General features: G+C 33.1%; 1 protein-coding gene across 1 annotated transcript in view; it reads left to right on the top strand.

Moving 5' to 3' along the window:
- LOC118201384 (salivary peroxidase/catechol oxidase-like) overlaps positions 1 to 11,346 on the top strand; it is a 103,257-nt gene extending 91,911 nt beyond the window's left edge. The window contains exons 13-14 of the mRNA XM_085806803.1: positions 7,679 to 7,781; positions 11,105 to 11,346. Of these exons, the coding sequence (XP_085662929.1) occupies positions 7,679 to 7,781; positions 11,105 to 11,177 (176 nt within the window). The 3' untranslated portion in view covers positions 11,178 to 11,346. The remainder of the gene's footprint in view (positions 1 to 7,678; positions 7,782 to 11,104) is intronic.
- The last annotated feature ends 6,940 nt before the right edge of the window (positions 11,347 to 18,286 follow it).

Genomic DNA, 18,286 nt, shown 5'->3' with positions numbered 1-18,286 from the left:
AAAATAGTTGAATTATTTTGAATATTATTTGTATGTAAATTATAATTTCCAGTTACAAATATCACTAAAATTACTGTTTAATACCAGCATATACTAGGTATATTCACGGAAAGCAGCGTCAAGAAACCTTTATTTGACGCCACGTTACTGTGTCTAATTTACTTGGCGGAGAGACCTCTAGAATAGGAAGTGGAAATAACAAAGATAACAGATCTACAATGTGCATTTTATTGCAGAAAAAAACTAGAGCATAATGAGCATTTGTCTTTATCAACTATTATAACTAGAGTATACTAGTTGATTAGACTAGAGCATTTGTTCTCACCAACTGGCATAATTAGTGCATTTGTCTTCACGAACTCGCAATTTATTATTTTAGGCTTGTTAAAGTCGGACGCTGTGTCCATGCTATCACTTAAGGTATCAGTTTACTTTAAAAATAATAGCATCGAAATAGTTACCTTATTTAACATGCGTTGCTTGACTTAACACTGAAGTTTCACATAACTCCATTTATCTCTGAGATTTTAGTAACATTTTCTTCAGGTTTCCATAAATGCGTTTGAGATCTGTGGTTTGCACTGAGAAAATTTGCCTGTCAAATATTCCCAGAATAAGAAATCAGAAATTGCAGGATAGGTTGAACGAGCTAGCATTGTCGTTTCCTTAAGTGATCAATACAGTTATTAATACTTTTTATAAATAAATTAAAATAAGTAAGAAGTCAAAACGAAATATACTTTTATCTAACCGTCGTGGGCGAATACAATTCAGTTGATGTCCTAGGAGAATCACGACTGTCTTCTTCGCCCTCTTTCGTTATTCCCATCTCAAAGCGGAACGCTTTCTTCTCCACTGATTTCCCACATAAATTCTCTTTTTGCCAAAATTCCAAACTGCAAAATTAAAATTTCATGGATCAAAGGACATAGTGGCCATTTCGGTGATGATCAGGCAGATGAATTAGCCTAAGAAGCAGCTATTAATCGAGATGGTATTGAACTCACACTTTCATGGCCTCGTTGAAATTTCGAGTACCAAATAAAACAACGTCTTGGCAAGATTTGTCAAATAATGATTCACAGGGAAGGCGCACATATAACTTGATCCCCAATGTAAGCTTCGCATCTCTGTACACGAATCCTTCACTAAATTACTTTGTAACAGGACGCGGACCCTTCCCCACATATTTCTGAGCAAAAAATATGGCGAATATGTCGGGAGCATGGAACTCCTGATCATTACACTTTCCCATACCCCTTAAGTGAGGATATTCATGTAAAATCCACATAAACTGATTTCTTGGCATTCCAAAGGTTTCTAATTAAAGATAAACATCAGATCCGAAGTTAAAAAACATATGCAAGGACTCTCTTTCTACGGCCTAAGTCTTTGCCAAGAGTAAGTTCTCAAAGTGTATAAATTTAGCGAACTTTTACTTTCTTTGAATATATACAAAATGACTAGACTTGGGAATTTTATAAACTGTAATAACCTTTTATAACTGAAATGACCCATAGACACCTATCTCTTTAACATTATTATTACTGTTCATTATAACATTGTGTTCCTAATGCTTATTATAGTTATCTCATTATGTTTATCTGCATATTAATTACTCTGTTATTTTTGTTACAACAAAACAGATGTTAAATTTAATTTCTGAATTTCAAATTGTACTGAGACTATATTATAATCTCTTTCTGTACTAAATCATTATTTTTAATAAATACTGGATGCGGGGCGTATGGGTGGGATTGCACAATGCACCATAATATGCAAACTCTAGATCCTTTGTAAAGCTTCTGTTGCTCATTTACTCACCGTTATTTGTAAATTTTCATAAAACTCTAAGGATTTTAAGTTTTTCTAACGTTTATTTTATTTTAAAACTTTGCTATCCTCTCTTATTTTCCATTTCTGCACAGAATAAGCGGGAGTAGAATTGCTTATGCTAATGAGGTTGCAAACTGTATAAGTATTTAAGATAGGGCTTTTAGCCAAGAGAAGAGAGAGATTTCTCGCTGCCTTACCACGCGCGCGATTTTCAGTCTGTTCATGTCTGCCTTTAAGGCAAGAACTTAGCTCCTGTTGATATTTTGGAAACGTATTATAGTTTCTGCGTTTCGCTCACTGCATACGTAGCGTCAAAAGGCCAATCTTCACTTTACTAGTTCTCTGCAAAGCATTTAAGTTTAGTTCTTATTTAGTTAAGTTATTTCTTATTTTCCACGTTTTAGTCCATAAGCGCTGGTCTTTTATCCCGAAGTGCGCGAACGGCTGTATGCTGTGAGAAATAAAAGGTAAAGTTAACACTTTTTAGTGGTGTATCTCCTCCACACACACGAGCATAGTTTGAGTAAGGTCCCTGCTTCTATTCAGGATCAGAGAATGCTTCCAAAGGCAATTACAAGGAACAGCGGTCCTGACAAAACTTGCAATTTTTTTAAATAGTTAGAATGAGAAAGCATTACAAGTTAACCCATGGTATATCGCTGGTGTCGCCATACTTTTAGCTGTACCTGTACCTGTAGGACCCAAGCTTGTGGACAAGCGCCTGGCCCCAGCCACCACCCCAAGCTCTTATTGGACACGACTTCTGATGTCATACAGTGAGGAAAAGAATTCTCTGCAGCATTTTTGTGCGCCAAAAGCTTGAGCTCGAGATCATTTTAGCGCTGAAAAAGGCGAAGCAAGGAATAATTTGCCATATTTGCGAAAAAATTACAAAAATAAAAAGCAGCTTCAGAAATATATTGTTAATATACATAATATTAGAAAAAAGGTGCAATTCGATGTGCAGTCGATAACCGTTTAGCAGTATTTTGGTCATTAGATGAATATCGAAGTCATTTGACAATAAACACTTTTTATAAGATATAAAAGTTAAGAAACAAAGCTATAATACATAAAAAAACAGAATGATAACTCCAATTGATAAAGTCAAATAAACGATATTATAAGTATTTTTCGATTTAAAAGTATCTTATCACTTTATCTTATTTTTAACCATAAATGAGGAGAAATTAATGCCTAGGATTAGAAAGTAAAAACTTAATCTGACTAACGAACAATTTTATACCAAACAATCTTTATATAACAAGCAATAAATGAAAGGAAGGTTATTTAATTATCAAACAGTTCATTTTTATAAAGAAACAACTAAATTTTACATTTATATCCCTTTTAAAAACACTTTTCTGTAAAATAAACCGCTAATTCATGAAAACTGCGGCGGACATCATTTACACAGACACAGTAGTGCGGAAGACATTATTTACACAGACACATTATTTACACAGACACAGTAAGAGTTAAGTGCTATTTCTTGACATTGCTGACGAAGAAAATCTTGTTAATCTTGTTAATGTTTATATGAAATTATAAAATACATTTCTTAAATATCAGTATAGCGCTATGAATTGCATTGAATACATATTGCTTAGCCAAACACTATTTAGGCATTATAAAGTTTTATCTATTCCATTAACATGATTAAAAAATTTATATAAAAAGTGCCGATATATTTTCTTTACTGTTAGGTTCGTTTTAATTGCAAATATTCTGTTACATTGCACAAATTCACATTAACACAGGAAAGAACCAAATCCAAAGTAGTTATAAGTTCCCCTTGACATAACTCAAACGAAACAGATAATGGAATCTTTTCCATGGACCTTATAAGAAATAGACTAACCCAGTGGGCGGGGCGTGCGTCACGCACATGTCGGGAAGAGAGAGTAGGGACGATTTAGTTAATCGTAACATTGAAACATATGGCGTTTGTATCACATAACTCTTTTTAATTATTAAATGTGATACGTTGTATAAATGATGAGATAATAAAAATCACAGTTTTTGCTAATAAGATTTTATATATCTCATGAATCCACTTTTTAGTGCATTTTGAGTATTTTTTTACTACATTTTGAGCATGAGCGTAATTCTTGTCTAAACATAATTACTTTGATAAAACGGTAAAAACTCTAAACAAAAAATTTATGAATTTACTTTTGCCTACAAATAAAGTAAAATTAAGTAAGATTGATAGTATATAAGATTGATAGTATATGATGCTATGAAACAAATAAGGTAAAATTAAACAAGATTTGGTAATTTTTTTTAATTTTATGAACATTTTCAAGCAGTAGTAGCAAATATCATTTCAAATGTTTATAGAAACCAAGGATTGTTTTATTTATTTTTTCTGTTTTCAAAATTATTATGGTATTAAAAGATGATAATTTATGACAATATTAATAACTCATAAAATTCGGAGCATAAACTTTTCTGAGTGTAATGAAACATTTTTTAAAAAATTCGCAGTAAATAAAAAAATCTTATGCGGAACTAGAAATAAATTAAAAAAAATAATTACTATAAAATACAAGATATTATATGTCCAATCTTAAATTTTTATTAATGCGCCTAAAGTAACCTTGTAATTTTATATACCTGTAAATACTTTAAGTAGAATGACTATACATCCATAAATACATATGTATAAAAGTAAACAATTTAGGATATTTGTTGCATTGAAAAATTCGCTTACTTCACTTTTTATTTCAAATATTTGTGAAAACAAGATTATATCTATTTATCTATTAATGTAAATACACACGCCTATATATATATATATTTAGAGAAAGAGAGAGGAAGAGAAACAAATAATATGGTTTATTGATGCTTAAATAAAATTAATTTAGTAAATCTGCTTCGAATATTTTCTCTCTGTTTAGATTCATTGTAACATGCAACTGCATGATGCATTCTGATTTTTAAATATTGAAATATCACTGCTTTAATTAATTTAATCAGGTGGTTTTTATCTGGCTCATCATCATAAATATGGTTTTGAAGAGAAGGAAATATATGTGTTTCTACGCTTTTTAAGACATTTAGAGTCATGAAATTTATAATATTTTTTTTATTCAATTTAAACTCCTTTTCAGTCTGCCTAAAAATTATTTCTGCATTTTTGCAGATCATCTGGACGTCACTGGAAGGAGAAGTCAAACCTTTACATCCAGATTTATAATATTTGAAACCTAGCAAACCATTATATGGTTCTGTTGAAACTAAAGCTGAGAAACAGATATTACATTTTACTTTATAAGCTAAGCTTTTAACAACAAAACCAGCTATATAAGATGTATACTTTTCGTTCTTAAATATTCTTATTTTTGATTAGTTATAATGCTAGGAACTAAAATTTACCTATAATTTAAAACAGCAGCAAAAAATTATAAATTTTAAAGAAAAACTTTCAAAAATTCATTTTTAGGCATTTTAGTATTTAGCTATAGTTTAGTATTAGTTATAGTTTTAGTAATTGTAAGAGAAAATTACTTGGTTGAATTTTTCTGTTAGTTCAGATTTAAAATATTATTTTCTAAAAGAAGAAGTTACAAATTGGCTTACATTATAGCAAAACCTAAAAATATACACAAGCCTGAAAGCATGCAACAGATTTATAATTATTTAGAACGTTAATTATGCTTGAAAAACATGCTAAGTATTTAAAAAGCAATCTCAGTGTCAAAAATAAAAATATTTAAAAATTCTTACTTGTGAAATGAGACACTACCACCAGCTTTTTCGTGACAATTGTACTCGTTGCAATAGCCAACCATTGCTAATTTCTGGAAGTTGTCCCTACTCCTCCGGATGTGATCATGGTGACAGTAGGGAACGCGCCAGACAAGGGAGAAAACGCAATTGGGTTAGTCTATTTCTTATAAGGTCCATGATCTTTTCAGCCTGACGTCATAAACGGCAACCAATAAGAACAGGGGTGGTGGCTGGGGCCAGGCGCTTGTAGCTTGTGGTCTTATCAATACAGCCACTTCACTTCCTTAAATAACAGATTTCATACAATATATGATTTAAATGAGTTTGAGTATCATGTTGTATTTTTGTCTATGAACGTGTTGTTAATGTAATAAGATGATTTTAAATATTGTCATATTTTAATATTTGCATTGTTGGTCTTTAAGTATTTTGGATAGTTTCATTAGAAGGAAAGCACCTTAAAAGCTTGATATGGTTTTATGCAAATCAGAATAACTTAAATCAAATAATAAAAATTATATTTCAGAACAATTCTGAATACTATTTCCGTTCAAGGTAAGATTTGTAGAATTGATTTTTGCAATGAAATACACTTTTACTGTCGTGATTTCTAAAGAAGTTTTAACATCGAATAAGTAAATTCTGAGATTTCTTTTCAATAGATTTAATTAAGTGGAATCCTCATTTTATTTTTGGTGCTGACATTAATCTTAGTCTCTGATTTTACGTTTGCGTTTTCACGTTTAAAGGTGATTTAATTCTGGATTTGTAGTCTGAAATTTTTCGTATTATTATTTATTATTTACAATTCAGATATTTTTCATAACGTTAATCCCAATGACTATTAATTCTGATTTAAAAGCATAAAATGAATGCTGGTTCTTAGATATTAGGATCAAAACATTAAATTACTTTGTATAAACGTTAAATACGGCGATTTCATATCCGCAACTAAATATACTATAATTATTTACAAACTCCCGAAACATTTTAACAATTCAGAGTATATAAACTATGCAATCAATCCTAAATCTTATTTCACAGAAACAGATATAAACTCATTCAGCAAACACTCAAAATGTCTTTCTTAGCTGTTAGGGAAAATATCTAACCGCCACTGGAAAGTTTATTCGAACATATTAATAAGTTGGCTGATGCTAAAATATAATGAAAACAGGAATGGTTCCCTTTTTCAACAAGACAGACAGACATCCGCTTCACTATGACAGAAAATATGACCTTGTTACTGAAGTGGATAGACCTCAAAAGTCAAGGAAATGACGCGTTATGCGTCCCCCCCCGCCCATCTTCGAATTCCAAGTGACTTTTTCCTAGAACGAAATTTTCTTTTTAACAGAATGAAATGCCACATAGGCATAGATGTCATACGGTATCAACAGAAGTGGATACACTGAGCATTTGTGTAGTACCAACTGATTACTGATGTTATTGATGAATTTGCCTCAAACTGAATAAAAAATAGTTATTATTTGCGTATTTATTGAGTAGGTGTTTTTAAAGTGTTTCGCGTAATTTTGAATGACGCTGCATTAGGTCCTTTATATACAGACACACACACACACACACATATATATATACTATATATATTAGCCATAGCAAGTTGCTGTAGCTACTACCTATTCGGGTTAATTTGACTATTTTCCTTTTCTGTTCTTATATAATTATATAATATAGATATATATTAGAAACTAAAATCTTTATAATATGAAACCGGATTATATGTATCACGGAGCTAAAATTTATTTACATATAATTTTGTTCTCTCAATTTATAAAAGAACACAAAACAGTGTCTAAATTTAATAAAAATCATATCAAAATTTAATTAAGAATTTTTATTTTGGCTTTTTAAGGTACTTACGTATTAGCGCAGCCACCTTGACGCAGTTTTTAGCATTTTTCTATGGAAGAAAGAGATAATTCGTGAATTATTGGATTATAACTTACAATGGATATGGTTACTAAGGAACTATAATGCGCAGGGTTGCCAGAATTTGTCGATTTCTACTAAGATGGTTGCGATAATACGTAACTACCTTTTTTAAACATGCTTTCAGACTAATACTTTTATTCATTTTCTCTAACAGAGAAGATCGAAGCCATCCATAACGCATCACTTTCTAGACTTATATGTGATAACACAGCAGTGAAGGAGATGCAAGCGAATGCCCTGCTCACCCCAAGCGAAGAGTAAGTTCAACTTCGAGAGTTTATACTGTTTATTCTTCGAGAGTTTATATTTCACTTTATGCCCTTCTGTGTTTATATTTCACTTTATGCCTATGAAATTTTAAAATAATAGCCTTTCCCTGTAACTAAAATCTTACTGACCGATTTCCACCCTTATCGCGAATTTTACTAATTAGGAAGCAAAAGGATTTGAGGAGTAAAATGTAAACTAAAAGAAGTTGGTCGATAAAACTAAAGGAGAACTATTGTTAAAAGGTTTGTTTCAAAACAGTTGAGTAACATGTTATTGAACTGTAAAATTTTACCTTCGGATTATAAAAATGAATCTATGGAAAACAGTTCAAAATTTAAATTAGCAGTAATGAATAAGTTATAAAATGGTTAGTTTTATCAGTAGTGTATCCTTATATTGCTGCTAGCGAGATGTCAGGTAGAAAGTATCTCGTGGCAAGCCATAGCAACTTTGAAAAAGATCGAAGTTAACAGGCTCTTACATTTGGCATTAGAGTAAGCCAAAGCTCAATTGTGCGTTCGTGCATTTCGTTTCAACATAAGGCTAGTGTTCGAAGATATCTTTATTAATATCGTTCACGTGCTACTACTTCAGATGATAAACCCTAGTTATTAATAACAGTTCTTTGGAAAAGATGGCAAAAAGGACTCATCTGCAAAGACATACCGCAATCGGAATAAAAATATCGATATAAATCATTCCCAGACGCCTTCATGCATGAGGACTGTATGTACATAGGACAGTTTTCAGCCCACTCCCTAAGCCATTGCAGTCCATTGGTCATATTTGCAGCTCATTGGCCAACACCATAAGGCTTCAAGACTGTGATCTAGAACCTGCCGAATGTAAAAGTTCTTTTCTCCAACGAGTACAGATTCAAATTAGAGCCAAATAGTGGAAGAATTCTAATTTGGAGAGAACTTAACAAATGATATATTTTGATATAAATGGACGATAGATTGTGTTTTGCTGATGACAGAATTCTTCTTTGGGCCAAGGATAGGCGTAGCTGGGCGTACTGATTTGTACTTCACATTCAGATTGGGTCCGTGAATGCTCAAAGATACATGGACGAAATTCTTAGACTCTTGGTCATGCTTGATATTATTGCCGTAGCCCCTCGACCTACTCAAGGATTTTTATGAATATCATTGCCCAACATCATTTAGCACTCCTTCCGAATCACATGCTTGAAGCAAAAACAATACAATATGCGGAGTAGATGCACTCGAGATTTGAATCCTATAGAATATGGCTAGGACACATTACGAGACGCATTGGTGCTGTTCAGGAACCTCCGATGACGCATTTTTATTTGCAAAATGCCCTTATCGGAGAAAGAGAAGTACCCTTCAAAAGTTATGAAACGCTGCGTTAGTTCAACGCCTCTCTGTTTTAAGCGTCTTTTTTGCTAGAGGCGGACTCATGCTTTATTTGACTCTTTTCCAGGCATTTTTCTGCAAGTGAAAGAGAGACTGTATGTGCAGTATGTCTACCAGAAATCGTCCTGCAGACGAAAAAATGATCGAGACCAGACAGCGGGCAACATTGCTCAGCACTTTTCCAAGACCAACCGGACGACAAGTGCTCCGGTTTACTGTTGCCAGATGACTTCATAAAGATGGCCTATTCACCTGCCGTTTTGAATGTTACATCTTCGTTTACAATCGTGTAGAGAACGCAAAGACAGCGCACCTTATTAATGGAGTCACTTCCTCCTTGTCGATGAGAGGTGTTTTAGTCTGACAAAGGATTCTTGGTGCCAGTTTATATGGGGAGAGCGAGACAGGGATACACCTTCATCCCACTATCATTAAGGAAAGGAACCATTGAAGTGGTCCTAGCGTATTTACATGGGGAGGCATTATAATGAACGAATGGACTGAGCTCCACATTTTTGACAGAGGTTCAATTACCGGAGATCGTTACTGTGATGGAATTATCCTCTTCCATCCGGGGTGCCATTGGTCCCGACTTTGGTTTTATGGATAACAATTCACGGCCACTTACTCCTCATGATGTTCAAAAGATCCTGGAAAGAGAAGATATCGACGTAATGGATTGTTCAATGTGCTCCCCTGACCTAAATGCCATTCAGCAGGTGAGGTATGCTTTAAAGAGACTCCTGGTGGCCTGATCTTACCCCCCCCGGAGAACACCAGACAAGTGGAACAGGTGCTCCTTGAAGGAACAAAACTCTTATCCCAGGAAATGTGATGTAATTTGATGCTGAGTATTCACAGCGTAACCATTGCAGTCAGGGGATCTTTTGCTAAGGCTCTTTGATTTGTTGTTTCTCTTCGTGGCCAGGCAGTTTTTTTGTACCATCATCATTCTGGGAATAAAACGTTTTCTATTCTTTCCGTACTGTATGCATCATATTCATTTTTTGCTGTAACACTTTACTCATCTTTTAAGAAGTATATTGCATTTCTGTAATATGAATTTCATGTCACCCCATTAATTTTTTTGCAGAACTACGTCCAAAATTAAGCCGCCCAGACGGTATAGGGGTTAGGAAAGCCTGACTGCGATACCGAAAGGCCTGGATTCGAATCCCGGAGAAGTCTTGGTTGTAACTGTCCGTCCCTTCGTAAGAGGAGATGGTGGCTCACCTATTGGGTGCTTCCATAATAAAGAGACCACCACATCTGGCCTTGTATAGATTAATGGACTGTGTAACACTGTAGCTGTTTACAATCTGCCATGGGAAGAAAAAAAAAAAAAAACGTCCAAAATTAGGAAAGTTGCTTAAGTTTTGCACAAAACCGTATAATTTCAAACCGGTTGCGAATTTATACTCGAGCTTCCTCACTTCTATGTAAAGAACGATTTAAAAGTTTTCTTTGAACTTGTGGACCATAGATTCTACACCATTATTGCTAGGTGGGCTAACTCCATAAATATAATAGTAAAAAATGGAAAAATATTACAAAATGAATGTAAAATAAAGTTATGCACAATACTTCTGTTAGCGATTTTTATACTTTATAAGGTCTGCCTTTAAATCAGGTTTTACCCAAGTCCTAAAATGATCACGTGTGGGTTTGTGGCAAAAATTTTTGACATTCATTCTTCTGATTATAAGACTGTTAAAAATTAAACAATGCAAAAATTTAGCAGTGACTCGTATTACAAATTTTTGACTCGTATTACAAATTTTCGACTCACATTACAAATTTAAAACTGAAGGCTATCGCACTTATCTGAGAAGAAAGAATTGCTTGATTTCGCAATCGCCGAAGGGTTAAAGCAAGGTATAGTTGATCTAAATTTGCATGGATATTAACCTAATGATTCTTTCTTCTAGCAATCCTGTGGTACCGTGTTCAAGCTTACCAGAAATTGATCTTTGCCTTTGGAAGACTGAACCTGCATATTAGGAATGAGTCGCCTTCCGAAAATAACGATAACCATTCCTTATTTCGTTAGGTATCGATTTTTAAGATGAATTGCGCTGTTGCTTGAATATATTTGTATTTAGTTCTCTATGAGTAAACTTTGTTTATTATTTCAAAAGTTTATTTTTTGAATAAATTCTTTTTGCATTGTCTTAGACTTAATTTCAATATCTAGATATGAAAAAGAAATTTCTACGAAGCAGTTTGATATTTCAAACATTCGAATCTCAGTTATTTTTAACTTCAAAATAAATTTAAAAAATCAGAAGTTATCACAAAGAATCAACATGCAAAAATCCTTTCTTATGAACACATTGTGATCTGCCAACACTAAGAAATTCAAATCTTTCAAGCAATGAGAAACAAAGATGCTTCAAATTTATTTTAAATGTCTAACTTTGGACTGTTTGTTTCAAAATGGGATATTAAAATTATACAAACTCGAGAAATATCAATATCCTTTTTTAATTTGTAGCAGAATATTATACTTTATAATTCAAAAATGCAACATTAAGTTGTAGAGACAGTAGGTACATTTTGAAAGCAGGGGAGATGAAAAAGGAGCAATGTCCTCGCCAGGACTCGAACCACGGACCTCTGGAATACGCGTCGAGTGTGCTGACCATTACACTACGAAGGTATACTAAGAAAGCTGGAGAAATACCTTATATACTGTCCCTTTTAAAGGGCAACTGGGGATTACGGGACCCAGGGGCCAAATCGTGGTGGTGGAGAATCATCATCCATCACCTTTTTTTTTAGTTCGGGCGCCACTGTAGAGACTATTAGGTTATTTGGTAGCAAGAGACGTGAAAAATGAGCAATGCTCTCCCCGGGAACCGAACCACGGACCTCTCGAATACGCGTCACGTGTGCTGACCGCTAAACTACGAAGTCATGCTAAGAAGGCGGGAGAAATATCTTATCTAAGTTAAAAATACAACATTCTGCAAATTAACTGTAGAAAAGCAATATACTTATTGAGTGCTTTTATTTGTTTAGTTAATTAAAAAACTTTAAATTTACCATTAAATTCAAAATTTCTTAAATTTTATTGAAACATTTTTATAGATATAAGTTTAATTGTTTTTTTTCACTGCTAAATTCGTTTAAAAATTTCAGTATCTGGTTTTGCTTGTTATATTTTGAGATTATTATTCTTACTTGAAATTTTAGTTTTAAATCAACTGACTTGATTTATGTTTGAAATAAAGGTCTTGCATAGTTTGGCCAATTTATTCCATTATTTTTGTATTGCTGTATTAAAACATTTGATGCCGACTGGCTGGTATGTGAGTCATAGAGTCCCTTCAACCGGACCAAAAGCTCATATATACGACAGTGGTAGATTCAGAGTACTTTTGTAATTTTTCGATGAAGTTCATAGCAATTGAACTCTTATTAAACAACGATGAAAGAAGATGTAACTCATATTTGTGATACGTGGTCTCAAAAAGTTTCGAAATTACTGAAAATGTCTCAATTAGTTGATTTATTTGTAAACAATTCTTCATCCAAACTGGCAGCTACGAGCTTGTGTTCATTCTGGGTTAGATTTCTCTGCTGAAAAATCAAGGTATATGCGAAGGTCATCCAGAAAATAAAGACCATTTAGTTATACAGAATGAACAACACAACATTTATTAAAAAAACAACGCTGTTATATGCCTGAAGCTTCCTTCATTTCTCTACATAATCACCACCTCCATTTAAACATTTGTCGTATTTATTCACGAGCTTCAAAGTTCCCATGTTATACTCTTCTGTCCGCCAGTTCATTAAGCCAGGTGGTCATTGCATTTAAAGCTCAGTATTGACATTCTTTACACAATATCACACAGATGGAGACGCATTGTGATTGGTGATGAGACCTGAGTGTGTCACACCATTGCAGATGAGTGGCATCATCTCTCATCACCCCAAAAAAACCGAGAAAATTCAAACACCTTTTTCAACACGAAAGGTCATGGCAACCGTCTTTGGGATCGTAAAGGTGTTCTTCTGGTGCATTTCATATAAAAAAGCACTGCACTGCGATCAACGCAAATCCTTAAGAGGTTATCACATTTAGCGACGGTCCCTGCTAGACGGTGACTTTTCTGAGAAACGAGATTTTCTGGTAGCACTCGTTTAAACGGGAGGATTCTTAGAAAAACCAGGTCCGCTGGAAGCAAAGTCCCGCCTAGCTACGGAAACGATGTACCAGCTACGTGGGATTTTTTTGAAACCTCCCGCAAATGTATTGGCTGGAGCCCTGTCCCGGGTAGACATAAGCCAAACAGACAAAAGTTCTGCTTCTGAAGGATCACATGATCCCAATCTGAGAGATAATCGGTAATTGTTTGACGTTATCACATTTATTTCTGTTAAATCTCAGAGACATTGAAAATTGCCCCTGTCATGGTAAATTAGGAAGCGGTTCTTAAGGTAACATAATCAGTATTTTACCATAACACAAGTATAAATTTATTCGCGTTTCACAGTAAAAATATAACCATTAACTTCTATATCTCCAAGATAGGCAAATGAAAGACAGTATAAAATAATTAATAAATGTGATCAAAATATACCTAAATCTAATAACTTCCCATATTCATATCTAAAACGAAATAATAACCTAACAAAAAACATACGTGACAGCACTATTTAAGAAAAAACATGAACTAGTAGTGTTTGAAAGTATAAATAGCAGAAGGAAGGTAACCGAACTAATATTTCCAATTACTACCAAAATAATTTTTTTTTTTTTTAAATAGTAAGCAATTAAAAGTGCAATAATTATGGATTGCGGTATTTACTAGTAATGCTGATGTTTCTTAACACCATTTCTTTCGATCATATGTTAATATATTTACTTATTTTTAGTTTTTACATTTTAGAATAGTAGTAGATTACAATGATTATTTCATGCACTTTTTAAAATCATGAACTTTTGTTACTGTACAGAAATAATTTAAATAATATTGTATACGATAGTAAGCTAAGTACTTTAAAGTAAGCTCTTCGTCAAAGAGCACACGATGAAATTTTTTGTTTCTATTTATTATGAATTTCTTTGTTATCACAAACACATAAAAAGTAAGCGAAGAAAATAGGGGGAGAGTGCAGAATCACCCACTGCTTGGCGCATTTTTAAGAATTGAACATACTCGGCATCCATGTACACATCGACCTATTTTTACTTTAAAAAAAAAAATCCCAGAAATGCACAAAAATGGCCTTGCGCACTCCCTTGACTTTATCTATGTACACATCGACTTATTTTCACTTAAAATGTCAAAGAAAATTGACAAAAATCCAATTCTTCTTACTCTTGTAAAAAGCGCCAAATAAATAAGTGGCTGATTCTGCACTTTACCCGAAAATAGAATATACTTAAATTTAATAAAAAATAAAACCTGATTTCCAACATTCATTTATTGAGATAATCTAATAAACACAAATAACGGCAATATTAAAAAAAAAAAAAACGCGAATTACACAGTGTTTGAAAGAATAGATACCAAACGAGAAATAATAAAATTGCAGTTTGCAATCAATAAAAACTATTTGGTGTTTTTTAATATTACACAATTATAGATTACAATATTTCATAGAAATGCTAATGTTTCCTTAACACTAGTTTTTCGATCATACATTTCATACACTGTTTAAAATCATTAACCTTTTCAGCATACTGTACAAAAGACAATATACTATAGAATGTGCATAATAATAATTATAATAATTAACTATATAATAATATAATAATAATTATACTATAGAATGTGCATAATATAATTTAATATTTAATTAATTCCTTATGTACATATATCTAATTCATCTTCAGCAGTCATATTACCAGTCCAATAATTTCGTTGTATTTTGAAAATAATGAACATACCATAACAGTTAAGAAGTCAAACAACAAAAATCAGCGTTATATTTTCAAATTTTTCACAGGACTAGTTTCGATGGTTTTACCGAACTACCATCCTCAGCTGCAAAACCGCAAATGAACACGATAGGAAATAATGATTAGATGAGATAAGAAAGCCTCGACAAGAGTAAGCAAGTGGCGCCATCAGTTGGTGAAACCAGAACTAAAACATAATTTCTTTAAAGGCCGAAGGCAAAGATGGATTAGAATTAGGATCGTTAACTAGAACAGAAAGATTTTTTTAGAATTTGAAATGCCTCTAGAAAATAGAGTTCTCCAATGGAAGATGTATTTTGAATAATTTTGGCAGCAGAAAAATGAAAGTGTGATTTTCGGACCAACAATGTTGAGCAACAGAAGACTTCTGTGTTTCCTTTTTTCTAACATATACCTCATGTTCCTTGACGCGAAATTTTAAGGCTCTCTTAAATTGGAAAATGTAAATTAAACCACACTGGCAAGGAATCTTATAAATACCCCAGGAATTCATATCCGGAATGGGGTCCTTCAGTATGGAACTCGGAATTTTATTGATGGGAAAATAAATGACCCGAAAGTTAAATTTCTGCAAAATATGTGCAACTTTATAGCTAACTGATGGAAAGAAGGGAATGACAACAGAATTTTTATAATCTCCTAAAACAAGAGTGTGCTTTTTAGTGTGTTGAGATGAGAATTTTTTAACTGCTTGATTAATAATGTTGGGGGAAAAGTCCCTGTCAATAGCTCTTGCTTTTAAATAATTTAGTTCTTCATCAAAGGATAGTTTGGAGGAGCAAACTTGAAGAGCACGGAAAACATAGGAATAAAAATGAAGCTAACTTTTGTTTAGTCTGCTGACCAAGTGTGGTGGAAGGCAAACCGATGATGGTTTACGGTAAACCGTAGTACTGAAGTTGGATGTGTTACGTGTGACCAGAATGTCGAGAAACGGAACAGAATTGCAAGTCTCAAGTTCAAAAGTGAACTGAATAGCAGGATCAATAGAATTCATTGTTGAAAGAATTTTATTTAAATCATCTTTATTATTTTCAAATACGTAGTTTATTATTTTAAATTACGTAGAGGAACCATACCGGGAAGTTTAAAGTTTCAAACAATTTTGATTCATAATAATGCTTGTAGGTATCAGCCAGGATCGGACTGAGGGGTCTTCCCATGTCTAATCCCTCAGTTTGCTTGTAATATTTATTTTGGAAAACAAAATGTGTTTGTTTCAAACAGAGTTGAGTGAGAGAAATTAGCTCATCAATTTCGATGCAAGAGAAATGAAATTCGGGAAGTCTGGTTTCTAGACATCTTATGCACCCTCCACAGTAACATGAGGCATATGTTAGAAAAAAGGAAACACAGAAGTCTTCTGTTGCTCAACATTGTTGGTCCGAAAATCACACTTTCACTTTTCTGCTGCCAAAATTATTCAAAAAACATCTTCCCTTGGAGAACTGGATTTTCTAGAGGCATTTCCCATTCAAAAATTCTTTCTGTTCTAGTTGACGATCCTAATTCCAATCCATCTTTGCCTTCGGCCTTTAAAAAATTATGTTTTCGTTCTGGTTTCACCAACAGATGGCGCCACTTGCTTACTCTTGTCGAGGCTTTCTTATCTTATCTAATCATTATTTCCTATCTTGTTCACTTGCGGTTTTGCAGCTGAGGCTGGTGGTTTGGTAAAACCATCGAAACTAGTCCTATGAAAATTTTGAAAATATAACGCTGATTTTTGTTGTTTGAGTTCTGAATTAGTTATTGTGTCTTAATACCATAACAGCTCGAATTGTTGTTGCTTCTGTTTAGATTGCATTCTCAGCAAAACCAGAAAGTGGCTTACCGTTGTATGTTATTTTTGGTTTTATATGAATTAATTCTGAAAGCCAACAGGGCGTTATAACCGAAGCACAAAGCTAGTAAGTTTATCCAAATATTGTACCGCTGGAACCACAGTGATTGGAGACAGACGCTATTTCCACAGGGACACTATTTCACGAACACTAGATTCACAATTAGCATTGTGGCATTTCTTCAAGAGCGGATATTCACATACAAAATAAGCTAAAATTCAGCATTCTCAGGATAATTTCACTCGCTGAAGACACTTGAAGCAATTAGATACAGAACAATGAGAAGATTCTCAATGCGTTCTTTGATTGACAGTGCATTACATTTACTTTTAATATAAGCAATATTATTTATATCAGCCAATGCTTGATTCAATTTCAAACATGAAATAAGTCTTTTCAAACGCCTTACAGATGGCATCTTTACCAAATCACTTGAAAGAACTGCTAGAATCTGAATTAATTGCGCAGTTGTTCGAATTTGGCAGCTAGCCAAAGCGAGAAAATCTCGAGATGTTCGTTTTATATACGTAAGCATCCAGTAAATACTGTACACGTCTGCTTCTCCTTCCGCCATATATTGGACAGCCGTGAATTCGTCCTTACTTCAAAAATATTTCAGTCGTGAAATAATTGCTAACATGTGATTTGCATTCATTTCGGAAATATGATTTTTTTAAAATATATAAAATGCATAACTTAATAACTTACTTTATAGATTAGTTTCATTTTTAAATATTTTGCTATAATATTTATAAAAAATCTTTTAAGTATTAATTACTTTAGCAAAATTTTAAACAATTATTTAGAACATATATTTAGTACTAATTAAATTTAATAAATCAAAAGTATTTATATTAAATTTACATTTCATTAGATGAATCTACTTTAGATTAATATATTTAGATCTAATAAAATAATGAAACATAGCAAAGTAAATCTCATGCGGACTTCAGATTCTTGAAAAGGCAGATTTAGTCCTTTTCATTCTAAAAATAATGCTGATGAATTAAAAAAAAAAAAAAAAAAAAAAAAAAATGCTAAAACGACCACTAAAAGCGTTCATATCATGACGTTTCAGCAACGTCGGCAAATTGCCAAGATGCAACGGAAATATTTTGCGTCTTCGCAACGTTGTAAAAGTTACCACGACCACTCTGCAACCTCTCGGACCAGTTTGCAACGTCGTGTGCTACTTGGGTCAAGAGAAATTTTTACGTCAGATATTTATAGAAACTTCATTTCTTTATTTTTATTCCAGTTGTAGAGTCATTAGGTTAATTGGAAGCAGAAAAGATCAAAAATATGCAACCGCCTTCGCCGGGAATCGAACC

This window comes from Stegodyphus dumicola, chromosome 12 (assembly GCF_044657685.1).
Source record: "Stegodyphus dumicola isolate Sdum_Otavi_A_Nest chromosome 12, ASM4465768v1".
In the NCBI taxonomy this organism is placed as follows: Eukaryota; Metazoa; Arthropoda; class Arachnida; order Araneae; family Eresidae; genus Stegodyphus; species Stegodyphus dumicola.
Note: the sequence above shows the minus strand (reverse complement) of the source record. Positions and strands in the feature narration are given on the sequence as shown.